This window comes from Oncorhynchus gorbuscha, linkage group LG04, assembly GCF_021184085.1.
Source record: "Oncorhynchus gorbuscha isolate QuinsamMale2020 ecotype Even-year linkage group LG04, OgorEven_v1.0, whole genome shotgun sequence".
Lineage (NCBI taxonomy): Eukaryota > Metazoa > Chordata > Actinopteri > Salmoniformes > Salmonidae > Oncorhynchus > Oncorhynchus gorbuscha.
The window spans coordinates 33,898,267-33,923,498 of record NC_060176.1 but is presented as its reverse complement, the minus strand read 5'-3'; the positions used below and the strand labels follow the sequence as shown (position 1 = coordinate 33,923,498).

General features: G+C 42.7%; 1 protein-coding gene across 2 annotated transcripts in view; it reads left to right on the top strand.

The window, feature by feature from the left end:
* adam9 (ADAM metallopeptidase domain 9) overlaps window positions 1-18,080 on the top strand; it is a 77,496-nt gene extending 59,416 nt beyond the window's left edge. The window contains exons 11-23 of one of the 2 annotated variants that reach the window (XM_046346554.1): window positions 3,154-3,287; window positions 3,542-3,713; window positions 4,529-4,621; window positions 9,027-9,222; window positions 9,439-9,544; window positions 9,673-9,856; window positions 10,137-10,217; window positions 10,313-10,418; window positions 10,773-10,914; window positions 12,596-12,674; window positions 14,359-14,388; window positions 15,643-15,710; window positions 15,805-18,080. In XM_046346554.1, the coding sequence (XP_046202510.1) occupies window positions 3,154-3,287; window positions 3,542-3,713; window positions 4,529-4,621; window positions 9,027-9,222; window positions 9,439-9,544; window positions 9,673-9,856; window positions 10,137-10,217; window positions 10,313-10,418; window positions 10,773-10,914; window positions 12,596-12,674; window positions 14,359-14,388; window positions 15,643-15,710; window positions 15,805-15,865 (1,452 nt within the window). In that variant the 3' untranslated portion in view covers window positions 15,866-18,080. The remainder of the gene's footprint in view (window positions 1-3,153; window positions 3,288-3,541; window positions 3,714-4,528; window positions 4,622-9,026; window positions 9,223-9,438; window positions 9,545-9,672; window positions 9,857-10,136; window positions 10,218-10,312; window positions 10,419-10,772; window positions 10,915-12,595; window positions 12,675-14,358; window positions 14,389-15,642; window positions 15,711-15,804) is intronic. The other variant, XM_046346555.1, reaches the window with a different exon arrangement.
* Window positions 18,081-25,232: the final 7,152 nt, after the last annotated feature.

Sequence of the window (25,232 nt, the reverse complement as noted above, 5' to 3'; positions counted from 1 at the left end):
AGAAGCTGTTTTTCAGTCTCTCGGTCCCAGCTTTGATGCACCTGTACTGACCTCGCCTTCTGGATGATAGCGGGGTGAACAGGCAGTGGCTCGGGTGGTTGTTGTCCTTGATGATCTTTATGGCCTTCCTGTGACATCGGGTGGTGTAGGTGTCCTGGAGGGCAGGTAGTTTTCCCCCGGTGATGCGTTGTGCAGACCTCACTACCCTTTGGAGAGCCTTACGGTTGTGGGCGGAGCAGTTGCCGTACCAGGCGGTGATACAGCCCGACAGGATGCTCTCGATTGTGCATCTGTATGTAACGGATGTGAAACGGCTAGCTTAGTTAGCGGTGTGCGCTAAATAGCGTTTCAATCGGTTACGTCACTTGCTCTGAGACCTTGAAGTAGTATAATGTAATGTTAAATGTAAAAGTAGTAGTTCCCCTTGCTCTGCAAGGGCCGCGGCTTTTGTGGAGCGATGGGTAACGATGCTTCGAGGGTGACTGTTGTCGATGTGTGCAGAGGGTCCCTGGTTCGCGCCCGGGTATGGGCGAGGGGACGTAAAGTTATTCTGTTACATGTAGAAGTTTGTGAGTGCTTTAGGTGACGAGCCGAATTTCTTCAGCCTCCTGAGGTTGGGTTAGGGTTGCTGCGCCTTATTCACGATGCTGTCTGTGTGGGTGGACCAATTCAGTTTGTCTGTGATGTGTACGCCGAGGAACTTAAAACTTGCTACCCTCTCCACTACTGTTCCATCGATGTGGATAGGGGGGTGTTCCCTCTGCTGTTTCCTGACAGCAGGATAAGGATAAGAAGAGTTGTCCGAAGCACACTTGCTGGAGAAACTCTTGCTCTTGCGGATGGAATTGACAATGTTATCTTTCTTGCAGCCCTCTTCTCAGAGCTTACCACTGATGAGACAAAACGGCACATTCTACCTGTAGTTTGTGTCACTGACAACTACTCATTATTTGATGCTGTGAAGTTAACCAAGTCTGTTACAGAGAAAATACTTAATCTTGAGATTAGCAGCATTCAAGGAACTTATTCAAGCACATAGAATCCAGCGGATGCTATGGTCGACCACTGTCTGACTAAAAAAGGAGCATCCAGTCTTGTGCTACTACAAGCTCTCAGTAATGGAAAGTGGAAGCTTGAGTAAAACAAATAAAAACTTTGTCACACAACCCATTTGTAATGGGGAACTTGAATAATCTTGGACATTTAATTATGTTGTTTTATTTGTCTTTAAAGAAAAGTGGGAGATTGTTTAGTTCATGTTTTAAGTATCCCTATATTTCTGTTATTATGGTGCCATCACTCTGTCAAGTGTGCGCCTGCGCAGGAAGTCTTGCTGTTGATGGACCTAGCCTGGAGTGCGATGGCTACCTTGTAGTGTGTTCATATGGTATAGCAAAGTTTGTTAAACTGGAACCTTGTCGTTGTGTTTCCAATTAACAGTTGCTCCCTTGGGACTCCACTGATTACTCTCCCAAATGCATCATGTCATGTAAAACACATCTTCATACCTGTTATTTCTCTGTACTGAAAGTGCTCCATCTTAACTGCTGACATGCAACATTTTGGGGGATTGCATTAACAGTGAACTAATGACCAAAATACTAACAGATATAGTTTTTGAGTGTAGTGTTCCTTTAATATCCTCACCTCACACTCCGTGCATGTCTCTGCGTAGTTGCTTCTTGTTCGATAGATACTAAACAGCCTTTCATTATATAGAAACTGATGCCTTTATTTTTTGCAGGCATCCACACTAAGGATGATAATTTTAATGATAGGTATAATTTAACTATAAAACGTTGGTGAGCATCCACACTAAGGATGATAACTATAATGATAGGTATAATTTAACTATAAAACGTTGGTGAGCATCCACACTAAGGATGATAGGTATAATTTAACTATAAAACGTTGGCAAGCATCCACGCTATAGGAAAGTCTCCACCTTTTTTTAACGTTATTACTTTCCTCGTTGCTCAAGTGGTTTGCAAGTGATTCTATTCTATTTTTCTGCTGGTTGTCAATTTGTTTGGATCTTTTTCACTCTGCTCATCTCTGTCTGTGCAACCATTTCCATTGCAAAAATGTTATCCCTTGCCAAAAGTGATCCCCGACAGTTCATTTGGCATACATTCAGCAATTAACAGCAGCAGGCCTGCTTCTCTCCATGTGAAGGCTATTAGGACTAGAATAAAAAATACATGAAATAAACGTCCTAAGGCTTTTGTAGCCTATAGCTTTTCCTGGAATTTCACGAGAACGGAGTAGGGATGAGGATGTTAAATAATGAGTTGCAAATGCAAGCTATACGTTACGTAGTGACACGTCACAATGTAACGTACAGCGTCAGAGGGGTCAGTTTTCTCATCTTTTCTCCAATACTGTTAGTCCATTACCATGTCAATCAACGTTGAATTGAAACGTAGTTCACACCCCGGATTTTGATGCCAACAGTCACTACAGTCCCATTTAGTTTTCAATGCATCCTCGTTTGAATTTCGGGGGTTACGCACATTTGTACGGAATGGGGTGAGGTTACGTTAGTCTATTGCGCACTGTAACCGCTGGAAGATAGAGGCTATAGTTGTGTAGCCAAATTAAGAAGCTTATTAGTGCTAAAAATATTAACCTGTCAACGTGCAAGAATCAAAGCTCCACTATTGACTCCACTCTCTCCTCTTCGAGCATTCTCGCGCACCTACAACCAAGAACACTTCAATAGAATGCGTTTTTGATTGGATGTCAATGTTTTATCGTCGGAGGGTCAGGGAAAGAATCTCTCTGAAAGTGATCCAAACATTGGCTCTTGTTATCATTCTCAACTGCTTTTGTAGTTACCGCTGTAGTGTGAACACTCTTGTTCACTCATTATTGTTATAGTTATCATCCTTGGTGTGGACAGCCCTTAAACACCCAAGTCAAGTTGAACTGGTCTTACACGCGATTAGAGTAAAGATGGGCAGGGTGTGTGTTGCAATTGGCACCCTTTTCCCTATGTAGTGCACTACTTTTGATCAGAGCCTGGTCAAATTTAGTGCACTATATAGGGAATAGTGTGCCATTTGGGATGTATGAATTGTGTGTCCAACGCTGTTTAGCCTATAGCCCTCATTTGATTTCTAATGAGTGTTCTTTGTCTTTCTCTGCCTTCAGTTCACCAACAACAACATCCCGTCCTTTGCGTCCATCGTGGCCCACGAGCTGGGCCACAACCTGGGCATGAACCACGACAACGAGCGTAACTGCCACTGCGGGGTCACCAGTTGTATTATGAACTCGGGCGCCACGTGAGTTTTCCTCGACCCTCAGACTAATTTCACCACTTTTCCCATCTGATCTGTCCTTACATAAGGAGGGTCAAATATTGCTGTGGTGCAAAGTTTCCCCAAAAAACATATCTGGGATCAGCTTCCCCAGCCCCAATCCTAGCTTTAACCATTAGTGGGGAAAATGCATCAGTGTCGTCTCGGGGAAACTTCACTCTACACCATCACATATCCTGGTACTAACCCAGCTTCTTCTGTCTCTTACTCCCTCTCAGTGGCTCGCGGAACTTCAGCAGCTGCAGCGCCGACGACTTTGAGAAGATGATCCTGAACACGGGGGGAAGCTGCCTGCTTAACATCCCGCGTCCGGAAGAGGGCTACAGCGCCCCCTACTGTGGCAACAAACTGGTGGACATGGGAGAGGAGTGTGACTGTGGCTCAGACAAGGTGACCGTTACAAAGTGATATGGTGCAACGTTGGTATCATTTTCATTTCAGGAAAGTCAATTCAGGAAGTAAACTGAAAAAGAGGAATTGTAACTTCCATTTACTTCCTGAATTGACTAAATTTAAAATTGAATATACTCCAACACTGATATGATGATAGGCCCATAGACAGGGCTCTAAAGTGCTACCATAATTACAGATAATCATGAATGATGAGTGAGAAAGTTAGAGGGATTAATATCATACTCTCCAAAAATCCTAACCTCCCCTGTTATTGGTAATGGTTAGAGATTCGCATATCTTGGTGGTATGACCTCAAACTTTTTCACTCATCATTATTCAAGATCCATGATTATCTGTAATCATGGTAGCATTCACATTAATATAGAAGTTTTCAGAAATATATTCAAAATAAAAATGACACAATACATTATTTACCATTAATTTCTACTGGTCACAACATCATCTAAAACACAAACAAAACATACTGCATAATGTATTCAACAAGTTTGTAAAGTCACAAGGCGTGCTAGGAATATGGGACATTTGACTACTTTAAAAAACATATAGAGAGTGAGATGATAATCGGCTACAGCCAAGACTAGCTAACTTGTATCAGCCACAATGTTATTTACCATCCCATATAACAGTGCCTGAATTGACTACTGAACTACTGTCGCCAGTTGACGATCCCTGATATAGGGAGTAGGGTGCCATTTCGGACTACAGCAGTATTTTTGAAGAATGCCGTAATAGTCTGTGATGGTGGCCTCCTGCTCACTGATTGTTCATGGTGTTTGTTTCTCCCCCTACAGGAATGTGAGAAGGACCCGTGCTGTGAAGCCAAGACCTGCAAGCTCAAGGGTGGAGCACAGTGTGCTTATGGAGAGTGCTGTAAAAATTGTCAGGTAACTTCCATTTAGTGTAGCACTGCTGTCTATGTTATTTGGTATTAAAAACCAAGTCAACCATCAGATTTTTTTTACATGAACTACAACTTAGGGACAGGAGTTTGAACAGCAGCAATATTCAACAGATACTTCGATAATTAAATACGATTAAGCTTTTTTCAAATACTTTTAGCGTTTGCTTTCGTCTACCTAATTTGCTAGTTACAGTGCCTTCAAAAAGTATTCATGCCTCTCGACTTTTCCACCATTTGTTGTTACAAAGTGCGATTAAAATGGATTTAATTATAATTTTCTGTCTACGATCTACACAAAATACTCTGTCAAAGTGGAAGAAAATGTCAAACTTTTTAATTATGGAAAATAAAACACTAATATACAGTTTATTCTGAAAGTATTCAGACCCCTTGACCTTTTCCACATTTTGTTACATTAAAGCTTTTCTGTAATTGGTTACATTTATTTTTCCCTCATCAATCTACACACAATACCCCATAATGATGGAGCAAAAACATTTTTTATATATATATAATATGTGTGTATAAAAGAAATATCACATTTACATAAGTATTCAGAGCCAGTAGTACTTTGTTGAAGCACCTTAGGCAGCAATTACACCCTTGAGTCTTCTTGGGTATGACGCTACAAGCTTAGCACACCTGTATTTGGGGAGTTTCTCCCATTCTTCTCTGCAGATCCCCTCAAGTTCTGTCAGGTTGGATGGTGAGCGTCGCTGCACAGCTATTTTCAGGTCTCTCCAGAGATGTTCGATCGGGTTCAAGTCCGGGCTCTGGCTGGGCCACTCAAGGAAATTCAGAGACTTGTCCCGAAGCCACTCCTACGTTGTTTTGGCTGTGTGCTTAGGATCATTGGCCTGATGGAAGGTGAACCTTCCCCCCAGTCTGAGAACCTGCTCCAGGGTGCTCAGGACTTAATTAAATATATGTCTGATTGGTGGAGTTCTGCAGAGATGGTTGTCCTTCTTTAAGGTTCTCCCATCTCCACAGAGGAATTCTGGAGCTCTGTCAGTGACCATTGGGTTCTTGTTCACCTTCCTGACCAAGGCCCTTCTCCCCCGATTACTCAGTTTGGGCGGGCAACCAGCTCTAGGAAGAGTCTCGGCTGTTCCAAACTTCTTCCATTTAAGAATGATTGAGGCTACTGTTTTCTTGGCCTTCAACGCTAGAGAATTTTTTTGGTACCCTTCCCCAGATCTCCGCCTCGACACAATCCTGTCTACGGACAGTTCCTTCGACATTATGGCTAGGTTTTTGGCTAGGTTTTTGCTCCGACATGCACTGTCAACTGTGGGACCTTTATATAGACAGGTGTGTGCCTTTCCAAATCATGTCCAATCAATTGAATTTACCACAGGTAGACTCCAAACAAGTTGTAGAAACATCTCAAGGATGATCAATGGAAACAGAATGTACCTGAGCTCAATTTCATATTTTATAGCAAAGGGTCTGAGTACTTACGTAAATATGGCTTTGTAATTATGGGGTATTGTGTGTAGATTTAATGTAGATTTTTTTTTGAATAGTGCTATTAGTAACAAAATGTGGAAAGGGGGGAGGGGTCTGAATACTTCATGAATGCACCTGTACCTAGATTAGGTAAGTATTCAACCCCCCTGAGTCAATACATGTTAGAATCACCTTTGATGATTACAGCTGTGAGTCTTTCTGGGTAAGTCTCTAAGAGCTTTGCACACCTGGATTGTAAACTAAACAAAAGAATAAATGTCCTCTCACTGTCAACTGCGTTTATTTTCAGCAAACTTAACATATTTGTATGAACATAAGATTCAGCAACTGAGGCATAAACTCAACAAGTTCCACAGACATGTGACAAGCAGAAATGGAATAATGTGTCCCTGAACAAAGAGGGGGGGTCAAAATCAAAAGTAACACTCAGCATCTGGGGGGGAATGGCCATAGCCCTCACCCTCCGATCCAACAGGTCTCAGACGTGCAAAATGGGATTGAGATCCGGGCTCTTCGCTGGCCATGGCAGAACACTGACGTTCCTGTCTTGCAGGAAATCACGCACAAAACGAGCAGTATGGCTGGTGGCATTGTCATGCTGGAGGGTTATGTCAGAATGAGTACCACATGAGGGAGGAGGCTGTCTTCCATGTAACGCACAGCGTTGAGATTGCCTGCAATGACAAAGATGCTGTGAGACACCACCCCAGACCATGACGGACCCTCCGCCTCCAAATCGATCCTGCTCCAGAGTACCGGTGTAACGCTCATTCCTTCGACCATCACACCTGGTGAGACAAAACCGCGACTCGTCAGTGAAGAGCACTTTTTGCCAGTCCTGTCTGGGCCCAGCGATGGTGGGTTTGTGCCCATAGGCTACGTTGTTGCCGATGACTTCTGTTGAGGACCTGCCTTACAACAGGCCTACAAGCCCTCAGTCGAGCCTCTCTCAGCCTATTGCGGACAGTCTGAGCACTGATGGAGGGGATTGTGCGTTCCTGGTGTAACTCGGGCAGTTGCTGTTGCCATCCTGTACCTGTCCCGCAGGTGTGATGTTTGGATGTACCGATCCTGTGCAGGTGTTGTTACACGTGGTCTGCCACTGCGAGGATGATCAGCTATCCGTCCTGTCTCCCTGTAAGGCGGTCTTAGGCGTCTCACAGTACGGACATTGCAATTATTTGCCCTGGCCACATCTGCAGTCCTCATGCCTCCTTGCAGCATGCCTAAGGCATGTCCACGCTGATGAGCAGGGACCCTGGTTATCTTTCTTTTGGTGTTTTTCACAGTCCGTAGAAAGGCCTCTTTAATGTCCTATGTTTTCATAACTGTGACCTTAATTGTCTACCGTCTGTAAGCTGTTAGTGTCTTAACAATCGTTCCACAGGTGCATGTTCATTCATTGTTTATGGTTAATTGAACAAGCATGGGAAACAGAATTATCTTTGAAAGACTGTGTCCTGAAAAATGGACGTTTCTTTTTTTGCTGAGTTTATAATAGTTGTCCATTATTCTTTCAAAAATTCTTCAAGCTCTTTCAAGTTGGTGTTGATCATTGCCATTTTCAAATCTTGCCATAGATTTTTTTAAGCCAATTTAAGTCAAAACTGTAACTAGGCCACTCGGAACATTCAATGTTGTCTTTGTAAGCAACTCCGGGGGAATATCTGGCCTTGTGTTTTGGGTAATTGTCATGCTGAAAGGTGAATGTGTCTCCCAGTGTCTGGAAAGCAGACTGAACCAGGTTTTCCTGTAGGATTTTGCCTGTGCTTAGCTCTGTTCCGTTTATTTGTATATTAAAAAAACTCCCTTGTCCTTGCCGATGACTAACATACCCATAACATTATGCAGCCAACACCATGCGTGAAAATATGAAGGCTGGTACTCCGTGACGTGTTGTATTGGATTTTCCCCAAGCATAATGCTTCATATTCAGGAGAAACAGTTAATTTATTTGCTAAAGATAATTCAGTATTACTTTAGTGCCTTATTGCAAACAAGCTGCATGTTTTGGAATACTTGTATTCTGTACAGGCTTCCTTCTTTTCACTGTTATTTAGGTTAATGTTGTGGAGTTACTACAATGTTGTTGATTCATCCTCAGTGTTCTCTTATCACAGCCATTAAACTCGGTAACTGTTTTTAAGTCACCATTCGCCTCATGGTGAAATTCCTGAGTGGTTTCCTTCCTCTCCAGCAACTGAGTTAGGAAGGAAGCCTGTATCTTTGTAATGACTGAGTGTATTGATACACCATACAAAGTGTAATTAATAACTTCACCATGCGCAAAGGGCTTCTTTTTTTTACCCATCTACCAACGGGTGCCCTTCTATGCGAACCATAGAAAACCTCCCTGGTCTTGAATCTGTGCTTGAAATTCACTGCTTGACTGAGGGACATTACAGATTAGTTGTATGTGTGGGGTACAGAGATGGGGTAGTCATTTAAAAATCATGTTAATGAAACACTATTATTGCACACAGTGAGTCCATGCAACGTATTATGTGACTTCTTATGCACATTTTTACTCAACTTATTTAGGCTTGCCATAAGAAAGGGGTTGAATACTTATTGACTCTAGACATTTCAGCTTTTCATTTTTAATAATTTGTAAACCTTTCTAATAACACATTTACCCTTTGACATTGTGGGGTATTATGTGTAGATCAGTGACACAAATCTACATTTAATCAATTTAAAATTCAGGCTGTAACAAAACAAAATGTGGGGAAAGTCAAGGGGTGTGAATACTTTCTGATGGCACTGTAGGCTGGGTTTGCAGTTTTGTAACTATTTCATTTACTTTCATTGCAGCAGGCAAACTCAGTAAAGCCCAGCTAAAGTACTGAAGTTAGTTTGAACAGTTTGAACTGTTTATAATATTCACACTGTTCATGTGATGCCTTTTACTCTCTTAGTATTTGCCAGGGGGCTCAGTGTGTAGAGGTAGCAATGATGAGTGCGACCTCTCGGAGTACTGCAACGGCTCATCTGCACTGTGTCCAAGCGACGTCTTCAAGCAGAATGGCCACCCCTGCAAAGTGGATAAGGCCTACTGCTACAACGGGAAGTGCCAGCACTACGATGGACAATGCCGGGCAATCTTTGGCCCAAGTGAGTTCCCCTTTGCTCTGCATAAGAGGAATTCTGCTGCCTTCTAAATCACAATGTCCAGAACAATTGCTTATGAGTGCCCTCTAATGGTACAATTGTTCTCCCTGCTGTTCCTACTCTCTTTCTCCTGGTAGTACAATATTTATAGACAAATCAGTGCAAATAAATCAATGGACACTGTACTGTAAATTCATCCATTTCCCACTTGTTGTACAGAGGCAAAGGCTGCCTCAGAGGTGTGTTTCAAAGATGTCAACTCCAAGGGGGATCGTTTTGGAAACTGCGGCTACCAGAACAATGGCTACAAGAAGTGTGAGAGCAGGTCAGACAAATTCTGTGACTTGCATTCTTGTCAATGTATAATTGGCAGCAAATACAGTTGTCAACAATGTATGTTGACGGCATGAGGAAAATGTGTACTTGTGTGTGCACCTGTCTGTCACTGTATAGGAATGCAATGTGTGGGAAGCTACAGTGTGAGAACGTCCAGTCAGTCACCGTCTTTGGCATAGAGCCCTCCATCATCCAGACGCCCATTGCCGGAATCAAGTGCTGGGGTGTTGACTTTCTGCTGGGTTCGGATGTTCCAGACCCTGGCATGGTGAACGAGGGGACCAAGTGTGGGGAGAACAAGGTAAGAGGTGCCAGTCGAACCAGTTGCAGGACCACTTTGGAAATGGGTTGGTTTTAGGAGCTATCCTCTGGGGAGCTATTGTACATTGTATAATTTTTTTCACCCAAATAAATTCCATTCAATTCCATAGTCTTATCTTTGTTAGAGACCATTTCCAGGCAATACAGTAGTTGCAAAGCCCAGTTGCAGTTATTTGCGTCTGCGTACAGAATTAGGTACGCTGTTCTCCATTCTCGTAGGAGCGTTTAGCTAAGCGACTTCTCACGTTATCGCTCCACAGGTCTGTTTGAATTACGACTGTCGGAGCGCCGATGTGCTCAACTACGACTGTGATATCCAGAAGAAATGCCACAGTCACGGGGTAGGTCATTCACTACTACTAAATTAATCGTCTCCCGGGGTGTGTCCTACAGGTGTCTGGGCTTTGTCTAATACGCTTGCCTTTTCCGCTTTTAGGTGTGTAACAGCAACAGGAACTGCCACTGTGAGAACGGCTGGGCACCGCCCTACTGCGAAGCTAAAGGTTACGGCGGCAGCGTGGACAGCGGCCCTACGTGGAACGGTGAGTGACCAGCACAAAGGCCCTCTCAGAGCAGACTCCATGGGCGCATCTGAATCATAGTCCAAAGAAGAATCTTCTAATCTACCTGCTATGATCTGAAGACATCTGTGTGTTTTGGATACCAAATGGGTGTAAGCAATATGGCCTATGAGAATTTACTCATTTAGTCTTACCTGTCCAGATTAAAAATAGATTTTTCACAGAGGACAATAAGACGCTACTTGAAGCCAGTTGAGATGCAAGACCTTGTCAGTCTATGTTATTTCCCAGGATACATTCAAGTACAGTATTGTTAGACAGGTTGACTGGGACTGCTGGTCCCTACCCCTGACGGTTGGTTCCTACCCCCTACAGACAAGGACACCGCCACAAGGGATGGGCTGCTGGTTTTCTTCTTTCTGGTACTGCCTCTGATGGCGCTGGGCCTCTTCGTCTTCTTCAGGAGGAATGAGCTGCAGAGGCGCTTCTGCAGGAGGAAAAGATCCCAGGGCTACGAGTGAGGCCACTTCATCAACTTTTCTTAGTCTGTGTCTGTTATGAGAAATATGTTCTCAGTTTTCATAACCCAATTCAATTAAACTACTCAGTCTGCGACCCAGGGATTTGTAAGATACTGGTTGACTGAAACAGACGGAGGCCCAGCTATGATAGCAAAAAAAAAATTCACGAGAGCGGCAGTTCATTGTACAAAACCATTAATTTTATACTGGCTCCTTACGCACATACTTTCACACACAAACAGAAGGTATCCTACGCACATACTGTCTCCCTACCCAGCCGACATATATTATGGAGACCGTGAGAAGCACTCCCTGTCCTCCCCCAAGATTGGGGAGGCCGTGAGAAGTACTCCTGCCCTCTCCCAAATCTCTGTGGCCCCTAGCCAAGGTCGGCACTGAATTTTGCCCAGACAGTCTGTTTAAGATACTATAGAGACATTTTGTACAATTGTTGTTTTACCCTAATTCTGACTAAAACTACACACATCATTAATAATAATTTTATGATCCTAATCAATTTCATACAATTATATGGTTTCAGGGTGGAATATTCTAATTGTTCATTTAAACATATAAATTCCATTAGCAGCGTCCCAAATGTTATTCTATTCAATACTCTGAATTTTTGCCATATACACCATATTTATTTCATGATTGCCCTTGCCTTACTTTAAAGATGCAATATGTAGAATTTAGCTCTGACGATTACTGGTTTCAACAATTCTGAAGTTTCTGCCTGATTCCAGCTTACGTGACACAACAAGCAAGTGTAGCATCTAAACCACTGTGAAATATGTGTTCAATAACAAATCATATATTTTTAGCTTTTGAAGTTGATGCTACAAAGAAACAAAAACGAACGTTATGGGGAAGCAAGGCCAAGCATACAAATATTACACATAGAACAGATCTACCGCTTGTCAGACTTGATGTCACTAACCACGTTTCCATCCACAATTTTTAAGCGAGTAAAGTCATGTCGTTTAAAAACATAATCACGACAGCTGTGATGGAAACAGGAAGTTTCGGTATAATTTTATTAATGCCGACAGATGTTTTGTTCGTTCGACGTGGTGGCACGGTGATGAGCTTAATGCCGCTTTCCTACAAATATTGAGGGTCTTCTACTGGTGACATGGTGACCGATGCTTGACTGCCGTTTGACAAATAAAAATATTCTCGCTCTTATCCGTAATAATCTTGTCATGTAGACTAGCCAACCCTCACAGCATACCCGCACTGTATCTGCAAGCTGTTGACTAGAGCGCAGGTGCCAAGACCAGAGTAGGCACATTTGCTATTTAACGCAATAGATTTTGTTACAAAACTATCAGTACAGTTGAAAACGCGATGGAAACACATTGAACTTTAAATGTTTATTCTGTACAAGAAAACCTGAGTGTGAAAGTAAAATATGTGTGAACTTCTTCATCACACACTGATTTCTATCCGCAACAAGTCTATTTAGTGGAAACATACCACTGGTGGGAAAATGCTCATATTTTCTTGATGCAGATTCCAGAATATTTGCATGAAAATCTGTTGCCAATCAGATGGAAACCTAGCTACTGAAAATGACAGATCTATATCTTGCATTTGTATCTGAATTAACACATTAACACATAACACACATTGATAATAGGAAATACTTGTTTGTTTTTTACCTCCTGTGCACAGGGCCGACAGCAGACCTCAGCCCAACACTAGCCGGGGCCCTCCTCCGAGAGCCAACCCCAACACCATTGTCAAAGACAGAGTGAGTCTCAGTCACCAAACTTTCCTCATGAAAGTTTCATGGTGGCATGGATGTAATCTTTAAAACCACAAAAATTTAAAAAATAATTATCTAACCCATAAATGACAGAGTTGAGTCTAGTAGATTCTCGCCCTGTATCTCATCTGTCTGTCTTTGACTGAGAAACATTAAACGGGCTTTGCACCAGGTTGTCTGAAAAGCAGAGGTTGCAACCAAAATAATTTCCCAATAATTTGGTTCTGAACAGTACCAATCTATGTGTAAATCTATGTCTAATATGTAAATGGAGATGCGTACAAAGCTCTCGCTCACCCTCCATTTGGCAAATCTTAACATAATTATATCCTCCTGATTCCTGCTTACAACAAAAACTCAAGCAGAAAGTACCAGTGACTCGGTCAATACGGAAGCGGTCAGATGATGAGGACACTAAACTACAGGACTGTTTTGGTAGAACGGACTGGAATGTATTCTGAGATTCACCAGCTTCATCAATAAGTGCATCGACGATGTTGTCCCCACGGTGACCGTACGTACATATCCCAACCAGAAGCCATGGATTACAGGCAACATCCGCACCAAGCTAAAGGCAAGAGCTGCCGCTAATCTGGGACACTAATCTGGGCGCTGATAAGAAATCCCGCTATGCCCCCACGACGAACCATCAAACAGGCAAAGCGTCAATAAAGGACGAAGATTGAATCCTACTATACCACCTCTGATGCTTGTCTTATGTGGCAGGGCTTGCAAACTATTACGGATTATAAAGGGAAACCCAGCCGCGAGCTGCCCAGTGATGCGAGCCTACCAGATAAGCTAAATGCCTTCTGTGCTCCGAGGCAAGCAACACTGAACCAAGCATGAGATCCCCAGCAGTTCCGGATGACTGTGTGATCATGCTCTCTGTAGCCAATGTAAGACCTTTAAACAGGTCAACATTGTTTGAAAGGCTGGTCATGGCTCACATCAACACCATCATCCCAGAAACCCTAGACCCACTAGAATTTGCATACCGCTCCAACCGGTCCGCAGATGATGCATTCTCTATTGCACACCACACTGCCCTTTCCTATCTGGACAAAAGGAACGCCTAAGTGAGAATGCTGTTCGTTGACTACAGCTCAGCGTTCAACACCATAGTGCCCTCAAATCTCATCACTAAGCTAAGGACCTTGAGACTAAACACCTCCCTCTGCAACTGGATCCTGTACTTCCTGCCAGGCTGCCCCCAGGTGGTAAGGGAAGGCAACAACACATCTGCTACGCTGATCCTCAACATGGGGGCCCCTCGGGTGCGTGCTTAGTCTCTTCCTGTACTCCCTGTTCACCCACGACTGCGTGGCCACACACAACTCCAAAACCAAGTTTTCCAACAACAACAGTGGTAGGCCTGATCACCGATCAGCCTACAGGGAGGAGGTCAGAGACCTGGCAGTGTGGTGCCAGGACAACAACCTCTCCCTCAATGTGAGTCTTTAAAGTCGGACCTAATCTGAGTCCCAAATTGTACCCATAGTGCACTACTTTTGATCAGGGTCCCTATACACACACAACTTTTGGTTGAGTCCTATGGGCCCTGGTCAAATTTTATGCACTAAATGGGGTGCCATTTGTGACGCAGACCTGTATTGATGGATTCTTTGTTTGGTAATGACGAGGCTCCTTCTTCTTTCCCCATGTAAAGCACCAAGCTCAGTTATTACCACCAGAGGAGGTAAAATACTCATATTTGCTCTTAAGAGGGTCTGTGGGGCTTTGCTTCTGTATTCCCTTTTATTCTTCTTTTTTACCAATCATTGGGGCTCTGCTGAATAAGACACAACACAAATATTTGAACACCACTTGAATATTCTGGGCTTTCTGTGTTATTCTAGGCTTTTCTTCTGTAGAAAAGTTAAAAATGATGAATGTGCTTATGTAACTATACATGCTAAATGTTTTGGCATCTACTGTACCCAATTTAAATAGAGGATTCTCTCTCAGCCCACTGGAGTGGCAGAAACACAGCAGTAATGCAACGTGGCTCAGTATAGCCTTTTCAACTGAGGAGTTTTGAATTGCCGCTGTTCTGCTGTAGGGCGCATGCTGTCCTATTCTATCCTAACCGTAGTCATTTACTCCCATACTAATCAATGTTGTAACCAGACCTGGGTCACGTACAAATGTAAAATACTTTCAGTTATCATGTTTGGGGTGATCTAGCAGTTAGTGCCGCTGCCACCAACACCCGTTTGCACATGTGCATGGGTTCAAATCTGGCACAATGCCTTTGTGACACACACTACATCTATCTTTCCCACTATCTCTCCTCTGTATAATAAAATATAGAACATCTTTAAAAATATATAAAAAGTCATTTAAAGTGCTTGAGCTGCACATTATTTAGTTTGCCTGGTACAATTATAACAATGGAATAGTCCCAAAAGTGTAGAGTCAAAGCCAAAACAAGCGCACCTCATTTGGAAGTATTTGACTTTTATATTTGACCCAGGTTTGGTGGTAAGATCACAGCAAGTTGCTTTGTGTTTATTGGTTTTCTGTTCTGTCACCTTTTGTCTCTCTACCACCTCTTCTATCTGTGGTGGAAAATAGCTGCACATTTTCAGGGCAAATTCAAAGCAGGATATAGACATTTATTCACTTCAATTGCAGACTTTCTGTTCATCTTGATGGAATGGAGTTTTTTGTTCACATAAGAGTCAAATATGTTAGTAAACTTGAAATAGACAAATAATAGGTGTTTTGAGGGTATGTTGCATTTATTGAATGTTAGTTTGGGGAATCCTACTATTTAGTGAGTTTACTCATGTATTCATCCCTGCATTACAATCTTTCCTCAGTTATGATTCCTAACCCTCACACCCACCCACAGCTGCCATTACCTGCACCCGATACATAGGCTCACAATTGTTATGCTGAAGTTGTTTTTGTGTTACCTTCCACTGAGAGTGATATTTGTTCATTGCAGGTTGTGCAGACGAGCAGGACCGTCTCTGTGCCGTCTTATGCTGTCAGACCACCTCCTCCCTACTCAAAGTAAAGATTGTACTTACTACTTACTAGGCCTACCTTTTTATATGATGTAAGTGTCAGCCCTCAATTGACAAATGTTTGTTTATTTGTCTCTTAGACCAACACCTGCTGCAACACAACTTGTGCCTCAAAGACCTGCGCCCCCACCCCCAGTCTAGCCCATGGAAACGCAGTCAGCCAAAATCCACACAGGAAATACAGTCACTTGACATAAGAGGCACACCTGCAATACAGAGTTGTAAAACGAACCAGACCAGTTTCTGATCCACTCCAAGGTGTCTTTTTTGTTGTTGTTGCAAGAAGCAGAGATGTTTGGCTACATAAGACCGCTGCTACCAATTGCATACACTTCACTTAACCTTGAGCAACTGTCATAGGAATGTCAAGATGATGACACACAAGCCCTTGATGATCATAGTGGGGAGTTTGTGTTGGTTAAGTAAAACATTTTAATTCACATTTTAGACAAACTTGATGGTGCTGGTGGGAATGTAATCCATGCGCCGGCTTAACTGATACTGCAGAAATGTATCTGGTTTGGATCATACTGCCTGCAGTTTACCCTCTCTTTGGTCCTACTGTATGATGATTTGTGTTCTTTATTCCCTGAAGACAGTTTTGATGACTCAGATGCTTTTATCAGATTCAGGCCACATGAGTTTAACTTAAAACTTTTTTTTAATTTTCACTTGGTTAATGGTAATATGCAGCCTTTCATCACTTGATAACCCTCAGATATTTAAAGTTTTGCAGTATTAAATCTGGTTTGAATTAGTTGTCTTATAAGTGTGTCCCATACAGTACAATAATGTTGCTCTTACAACCTTAATCTTATGTTGCTGTTAATTTAGCTTAAAAACCATGCTGGATATCCATCTTCATTTTTCACCTTTTGGAAATTAAGACAATATCGTGGATATATTGGATGATGAGCTAGATTATACCTGGACCTTTTGACTGATAAATGGTTTCTGCATTTGGTGACCCAATACAGATATTCATAGCCTGTCCCTTTGTTACAGTTCTTCTATTCAATACATTTTATAGGATACTTATATTTTCCAATTTAGCCATTACCCCCCCCCCCCCAATGGATTGCCCAAATTTAGACACCTTTATTAATAATTTGATTAATAAGCCGGGTCTAAGGGCATTCCGTTGCGACAGCTTGTGAGATAATCCATGGTCCAATGAACGTACATGCTAGAAACATGCGTGACGGCATCCGAAATGACATCCATAATCGGTAGACGGGTCTGATTCATAGGTTGCCATTTGCATCGCCGAGCAGTGAAGAAACTATCAAATTGCATTTTTAGATGCTAACCCCCTCCCCAAATCAAAATCTAATATGGATGCCAATGTTTTGTTGTCGCTTTGTGCGTGCAAATTTCCTCAACTTCCCGCAGGGTGCCTATATTCCGTGGCTGATTAGCTTGACAGACAGGTGTGAAACGCAAAATGAGAACACAATATAGAATCCAGAATTGGTTTTGATTTGAGGAGGTGGGAGGTAGCATCTAAAAACTGGATTTAATAGTTTATTCACTTTTCTGCGATGCAAACAGTGACCAATCACTAGGCAAGTCAGTTAAGAACAAATTCTTATTTACAATGACGGTCTACCCTGGACAAACCCTAACTCGGGCAATGCTGGGCCAATTGTGCGCTGCCCTATGGGACTCCCAATCACGGCCGATTGCGATACAGCCTGGAATCGAACCAGGGTCTGTAGTGACACCTCTCATGATGCAGTGGCTTAGACCACTGCGCCACTCGGGAGCCCCAAAATGTACTTAGACCGCTGCGCCACTTGGGAGCCCCAACAGGTACCGCCATTAGTGCATGACTTATCTCGCAAGCTGTCGCTATGGAATTCCCTTAGACCCAAGCTACACACATTTTTTGACTTATGAATTAATGATATATACCCATTGTTCGCTTAATTGTTTCAGCTGCTGATTGCCACTTTAATGTGTGTCCATTTTATTTGACTGGTTTTGTTGTATCCCTGATTTGTTTGAAAAAAATATTACATAAAATAAGTAAATATTTAAGGGCTATGTAACCTTTCATGTGATCATGCCATGTATGCATTTTGAGAAACTATATTGAGGTCAATTGCCTATGCTTTGAAAACTGGTGAACATTCTGAAATGTGTTTACTTATATTCGGACATGATGATTTTCCAATGACGGGAAGGAGGCAGGTCAAGTGGCTTTAGAAGCATCCTGTCTCAGACATTTGAAAGACACTGCCTGCATAAACGTTACTGAGGCATCCTATAGCAATATGGCAATCCTCCCACCTCTTTAATGGTGCATACAACAACCAACTTCCTTTGCCACAATAAAGACTGACTTCTTCAAGAACAAATGTCATGTGTCATGTGTAGGCTACATGCTGAAGTAGAATTTTAACAAAAGTTTGTTTGAGGATCATGTACGTATGTGGTTGACATTTCATGTTTTATGTTTGCATAATGTGAAAATGATTTGATTGGCCTGATAGAACTGCATTTCCTAAATCTTCCAGGTTCTCTGTATATGATTATGATGATGTGATAGCTGGCAATAATATATAATATAATAATATATGCCATTTAGCAGACTCTTTTATCCAAAGCGACTTACAGTCATGTGTGCATACATTCTACGTATGGGTGGTCCCGGGAATCGAACCCACTACCCTGGCGTTACAAGCGCCATGCTCTACCAACTGAGCTACAGAAGGACCACTTTGTGATTCAAAGAAAGTCATGACTGCCTTGATTGGACTAATTGGTGGTGGTGATTTTTGTAATGCATATGAAATAAAATCCACATACTCACATAAATGCAGCCATCATTTAAATGTATAACATTGTGTTTTAAGCTTTGTACTAAAAGCATGTCTATGATATTAATGACTGAGAAGGCCCTTGTGCCTTCTCACACCACTGAATGTGTGTGGTTATTCCATGATAACGTCAAACAAGATTTCCCCATATACTGTGCCTAAAGAAAGTATTCATGCTCCTTATTCCAGATGATGTTACAGCCTGAATTCAAAATGTATTACCTGTTTTTCTCACCCATCTACACAATACCCCATAATGACAAAGTGAAAACAGGTTTTTGATATTTTTGCAAATGTATGTGTATATATAAAAAATGATATTTATGTAAGTATTCAGACCCTTTGCTATGAGTCTCGAAATTGAGCTCAGGTGCATCCTGTTTCCATTGAAAATCCTTAATGTTTCTACAACTTCATTAGAGTCCATCTGTGTCAAATGCAATTGATTGGACATGATTTGGAAAGGCGCACACCTGTCTAAGGTCCCACAGTTGTCAGAGCAAAAACCAAGCAATGAGGACGATGAAATTGTCCGTAGAGCTTCGAGACAGGATTGTGTCGAGACACAGATCTGGGGAAGAGGACCAAAAAATGTCTGCAGCATTGAAGGTCCCCAAGAGCACAGTGGCCTCCATCATTCTTAAATGGAAGAAGTTTGGAACCACCAACACTTCCTTGCGCTGGCCGCCCGGCCAAACTGAACAATCGGGGAAGAAGGGCCTTGGTCAGGGAGGTGGCCAAGAACCAAAATGGTCACTTTGAAAGAGCTCCAGAGTACCTCTGTGGAGATGGGAGAACCTTCCGTAAGGACAAAAAGTCTCCAGGCTATAATCGCTGCCAAAGGTGTTCAAAGTACAAAGGTCTGAATACTTTTGTAAATGGTTTATCAGATGTTTTTATAAACATTTGAAAAAAATGTCTAAAAAACATTTTTTTGCTTTGTCATTATGGGGGTATTTTTGTGTGGGTTTATGGGGGGGGTGATACATTTTAGAACAAGGCTGTAGCGTAACAAAATGTGGAAAAAGTGAAGCGGTCTAAATACATAAGTATGTGGACACCCCTAATAATTACTGGATTTGGCTAGTTCAGCCGTTGCTGACGGGTGTATAAAATCGAGCACACCGCCATGCATTCTCCATAGACAAACATTACAAGAAGAATGGCCTTACTGAAGAGCTCAGTGACTTTCAACCTGGCACCGTCATAGGATGCCACCTTTCCAACAAGTCAGTTCGTCAAATTTCTGCCCTGCTAGAGCGGCCCTGGTTAACTATAACTGCTGTTATTGTGAAGTGGAAACGTCTAGGGGTAACAACAGCTCAGCAGCGAAGTGGTACTGTAGGCCACACAAGCTCACTGAACAGGACCGCCGGGTGCTGTAGCGCGTAAAAATCGCCTGTCCTCGGTTGCAACACTCGCTTCGGAGTTGCAAACTGCCTCTGGAAGCAACATCAGCACAATAACTGTTTGTCGGGAGCTTCAAGAAATGGCTTTCCATGGCATGCAAGTCTAAGATCACCATGCGCAATGCCAAACGTCAGTTGGAGTGGTGTTGAGCTTGCCGCCATTGGACTCTGGAGCAGTGGAAACGCGTTCTTTGAATGATGAATCACGCTTCACCATCTGGTAGACTGACAGACGAATCAGGGTTTGGCGGATGCCAGGAGAACTCTGCTCCAATGCGTAGTGCCAACTTGTAAAGTTTGGTGGAGGAGAAATGATGGTCCGGGTGCAGTTTTTCATGGTTCGGGCTAGGCCTCTTAGTGAAGGGAAATCTTAGCGCCTCAGCATACAATGGCATTCTAGACGATTCTGTGCATCCAACTTTGTGGCAACAGTTTGGGGAAGGGCCTTTCCTGTTTCAGCATGACAATGCCTCTGTGCACAAAGCGAAGTCCATACCTAAATGGTTTGTTGAGATCGATGTGGAAGAACTTGTCTGGCCTGCACAGAGCCCTGACCTCAACCCCATCGAAGGCCTTTGGAAAGAATTGGAATGCCAACTGCGAGCCAGGCCTAATCGCCGAACATCAGTGCCCGACCCCACTAATGTTCTTTTGGCTGAATGGAAGCAAGTCCCTGCAGAAATGTTCCAACTAGTGGAAAGCCTTCCCAGGAGAGTGGAGGCTGTTATAGCAGCAAAGGGGGACCAACTCCATATTAATGCCCATGATTGTGGAATGTAGTGTAAGTATTGACACCCCTGAGTCAATACTTTGTAGAAGCACCTTTGGCAGTGATTACAGCTGCCTTCCTGGATAAGTCTCTAAGAGCTTTCCACACCTGGATTGTGAAACATTTTACCATTATTATTTTCAAAATTATTCAAGCTCTGTCAAATGTGTTGTTGATCATTGCTATACAATCGTTTTCAGGTCTTGCCATAGATATTCTAGGAGATTAAAGTCAAAACTGTAACTCGGCCACTCGGGATATTCACTGTCTTTTTGGTAAGCAACTCCAGTGTAGATTTGGCCATGTGTTTTAGGTTATTGTCCTGCTGAAAGGTTCATTTGTCTCCTAGTGTCTGGTGGAAAGCAAACTGAACCAGGTTTTCCTCTAGGATTTTGCCTGTGTTTAGTTCCATTCCGTTTCTTTTTTATCCTGAAAAACTCCCCGGTCCTTTAAGATTACAACCATACCCATAACATGATGCAGCCACCACTATGCTTGAAAATATAGAGTGGTAGTCGGTAATGTTTTCTTTATTATGCATTTTATACAAGGCTATGTTGAGAAATGCTCAGTCTAAAGCCATTTAGCTAAGGGTTTCATAGCCCTATAATAATGATACAAGTTATAAGTTATAAGTTATACAAGTTATCCTTTATAAGGATTTATTTACAACCTCTGGGGTATAACATGTTGGGCAAAGTGGTATAAGAGAATCTGACATATAACCCCAACTTGAGTTCACTCTTCGCCATTGAGAACCAAGAGGGGCCTAGCTTCGTCTTTCATGACTGGGAAAGGCCTCGATTCTAGGCCATAGAAAATCCTACATCCATCTCATTAGATCAGAACAGGATGGATGGCCTCCCGAGTGGCGCAGTGGGCTCGAACAGATATTTCCATGAAATCCTAGTAGGTCTCTGAGCAGAGGCAGTAGGCCAATAATGCTGGCAAATGCCTCTTGTTACAGTAGCCTGAGTAAAAACCACGATTGACACTAGAAGTCGACCGATTATGATTTTTCCGATTAATCGGACGATTTTAATGCTGTTGTTTTTTAAATAAAATATGTATTTGTAATAATGACAATTACAACAATACTGAATTAACACTTATTTTAACTTAATATAATACATCAATAAAATAAATTTAGCTTCAAGTAGATAAGTGTAACAGTATAGCTTCCGTCCCTCTCTTCGCTCCTCCCTGGGCTCGAACCAGCAACACAACGACAACAGCCACCACATTGAAGCAGCATTACCCATGCAGAGCAAGGGAAGCAACCACCCCAAGGCTCAGAGCGAGTGAAGTTTGAAACGCTATTAGCGCGCGCTAACTAGCCAGCCATTTCACTTCGGTCACACCAGCCTCATCTCTGGAGATGATAGGTTTGAAGTCATAAACAGTGCAATGCTTGAGCACAAGGAAGACTGCTGGAAAAACGCGCGAAAGTGCTGTTTGAAAGTGCTGTTTGAATGAATGTTTACGCAGCTGCTTCTGCCTACCACCGCTCAGTCAGATACTTAGATACTTGTATGCTTGAATGCTCAGTCAGATTATATGCAACACAGGACACGCTAAATAATATCTAGAAATATCATCAACCATGTGTCGTTAACTAGTGATTATGATTGATTGTTTTTTATAAGATTAGTTTAATGCTAGCTAGCAACTTACCTTGGCTTACTGCATTTGTGTAACAGGCAGTCTCCTTGTGGAGTGCAATGAGAGAGAGAGGCAGATCGTTATTGCGTTGGACTAGTTAACTGTAAGGTTGCAAGATTGGATCCCCCGAGCTGACAAGGTGAAAATCTGTCTTTCTGCCCCTGAACGAGGCAGTTAACCCACCGTTCCTAGGCCATCATTGAAAATAAGAATGTGTTCTTAACTGACTTGCCTAATTAAATAAAGGTGTAAAAAAATAAAAAATAACCTGGCCTGGCTGGATACCCTGTAGCCCGGCAAGTGCGGCGGGGTGGAACAGACCGCACTGGGCTGTGCTGGCGAACTAGGGACACCGTGCTTAGGGCTGGTGCCATATACCCCGGTCCGAGGAGACGCACTGGAGACCAGATACGCTGAGCCGGCTTCCCACTCCAGCCCGGCCGAGGCGCTGCGATGTAGCACACCGGGCTATGCCTGCGTACTGGGGACACCGTGCGTCTCACAGCATAACACGGTGCCTGCCCGGTCCACCTCTCGCCACAGTAGGCATGGGGAGTTGGCTCAGGTCTCCTACCTGACTTAGACCGTGTGCCCTCCCCCCAATACATTTTTGGGGCTGCCTCTTGCCCCTGTTGCGCTGCCGTGCTAACTCCTCATAATGCCGCCGCTCGGCTTTTGCTGCCTCCAGCTCTTCCCAGGGGCGGCGATATTCCCCAGCCTGTGCCCAGGGTCCCCTACCGTCCAAAATTTCCTCCCAAGTCCAGGAGTACAGAACCCTCTGCTCCTGGTTACCACGCTGCTTGGTCCGGTTGTGGTGTGGACCAAAGCGCAGTGTCGTATGTGTTCATGATTTTATTAACTGAACACTGAAATACAAAACAACAACGTGATTAAACTAAAAAAAAACAGTCCTGTAATGTGCAGAAAACACTAAACAGAAAATTAAACACCCAACTAAAATAGGGAACACAGGCTACCTAAGTATTGTTCTCAATCAGAGACAACGATTGACAGCTGCCTCTGATTGGGAACCATACCAGGCCAAACACATAGAAATACCAAACATAGAACAAAAACATTGAATGCGCACCCCAACTCACGCCCTGACCTCCCTAAAATAGAAACATACAAAAGGAACTAAGGTCAGGACGTGACACACACAAAAAAGTGTGTATTTTCACACGAATTAAGCCACACAAAAAAGCACAAAATCTTCTGAAATACTTTTTGTACATACAGTGCCAGTCAAAAGTTTAGACACACCTATTCATTCCGGTTTTTCATGATTTTTTAAAACCATTTTCTACATTATACAATAATAGTGAAGACATTAAAACTATGAAATAACACATATGGAATCATGTAGTAAGCAAAAAAGTTAAACAAATCAAAATATATGTTATATTTGAGATTATTCAAAGTAGCCACCTTTGCAGACTCTTGGCATTCTCTCAACCAGCTTCATGAGGTAGTCATGGAATGCATTTCAATTAACAGGTGTGTCTTGTTAAAAGTTCATTTTAATGCGTTTGAGCCAAACAGTTGTGTTGTGACAAGGTGGGGGTGGTTTACAGAAGATAGCCCTATTTGATAAAAAACTGAGTCCATATTATGTCAAGAACAGCTCAAATAAGCAAAGAGAAATGACAGTCCATCATTACTTTAAGACATGAAGGTCAGTCAATCTGGAAAATGTCAAGGACTTTGAAAGTTTCTTCAAGTGCAGTCGCAAAAACCATCAAGCGCGATGATGATACTGGCTCTCATGAGGACCACCACAGGAATGTAAGACCCAGAGTTACCTCTTCTGCAGAGGATGTTCATTAGAGTTTACTCCAACTGAGATTGCAGCCCAAATAAATGCTTCAATTAGTTAAATTAACAGACAACAGACTGCGAGAATCAGGTCTTCATGGCCAAATTGCTGCAAAGAAACCACTACTAAAGGACACCAATAATAAGAAGAGTCTTGCTTGGGCCAAGAAACACAGGACCGGTGGAAATCTGTCCTTTGGTCTGATTACATTTTTGGTTCCACCTGCCATGTCTTTGTGAGACAGAGAGTAGGTGAATGGATGATCTCCGCATGTGTGGTTCCTACCATGAAGCATGGAGGGGGGAGGTGTGATGGTGTGGGGGTGCTTTGCTGGTGACACTGATTTATTTAGAATTCAAGGCACACTTAACCAGCATGGCTACCACAGCATTCTGCAGCGATACGCCATCCCATCTGGTTTTTGTGCTTTTTGGGACTTTCATTTGTTTTTCAACAGGACAATGACCCGAAATACACCCCTAGGCTGGATAAGGGCTATTTGACCAAGATTGAGAGTGATGGAGTGCTGCATCAGATGACCTGGCCTCCACAATCACCCGACCTCAACCCAATTGAGATGGTTTGGGATGAGTTGGACCGCAGGGAAGGAAAAGCAGCCAACAAGTGCTCAGCATATGTGGAAACTCCTTCAAGACTGTTGTAAAATCATTCCTCATGAAGCTGGTTGAGGGAATGCCAAGAGTGTGCAAAGCTGTCATCAAGGCATAGGGTGTCTACTCTGAATAATCTTAAATATAAAATATATTTTGATTTGTTTAACACTTTTTGGATTACCTCAAGATTCCATATGTTTTATTTCATAGTTGTGATGCCTTCACTATTATTCTACAATGTTGAAAATAGTAAAAACACATTTTTAAAAACTTGAATGAGTAGGGTTGTCCAAACTTTTGAATGGTACTGTATTTGCATGAATTGAGTGTGAAATTGCATTGTTTAATCACTACTCTCACGAAAAGGCTCTTTCAGTGACTGCAACTCAAATCCCAATTTTTGGGCATTTCTGGTG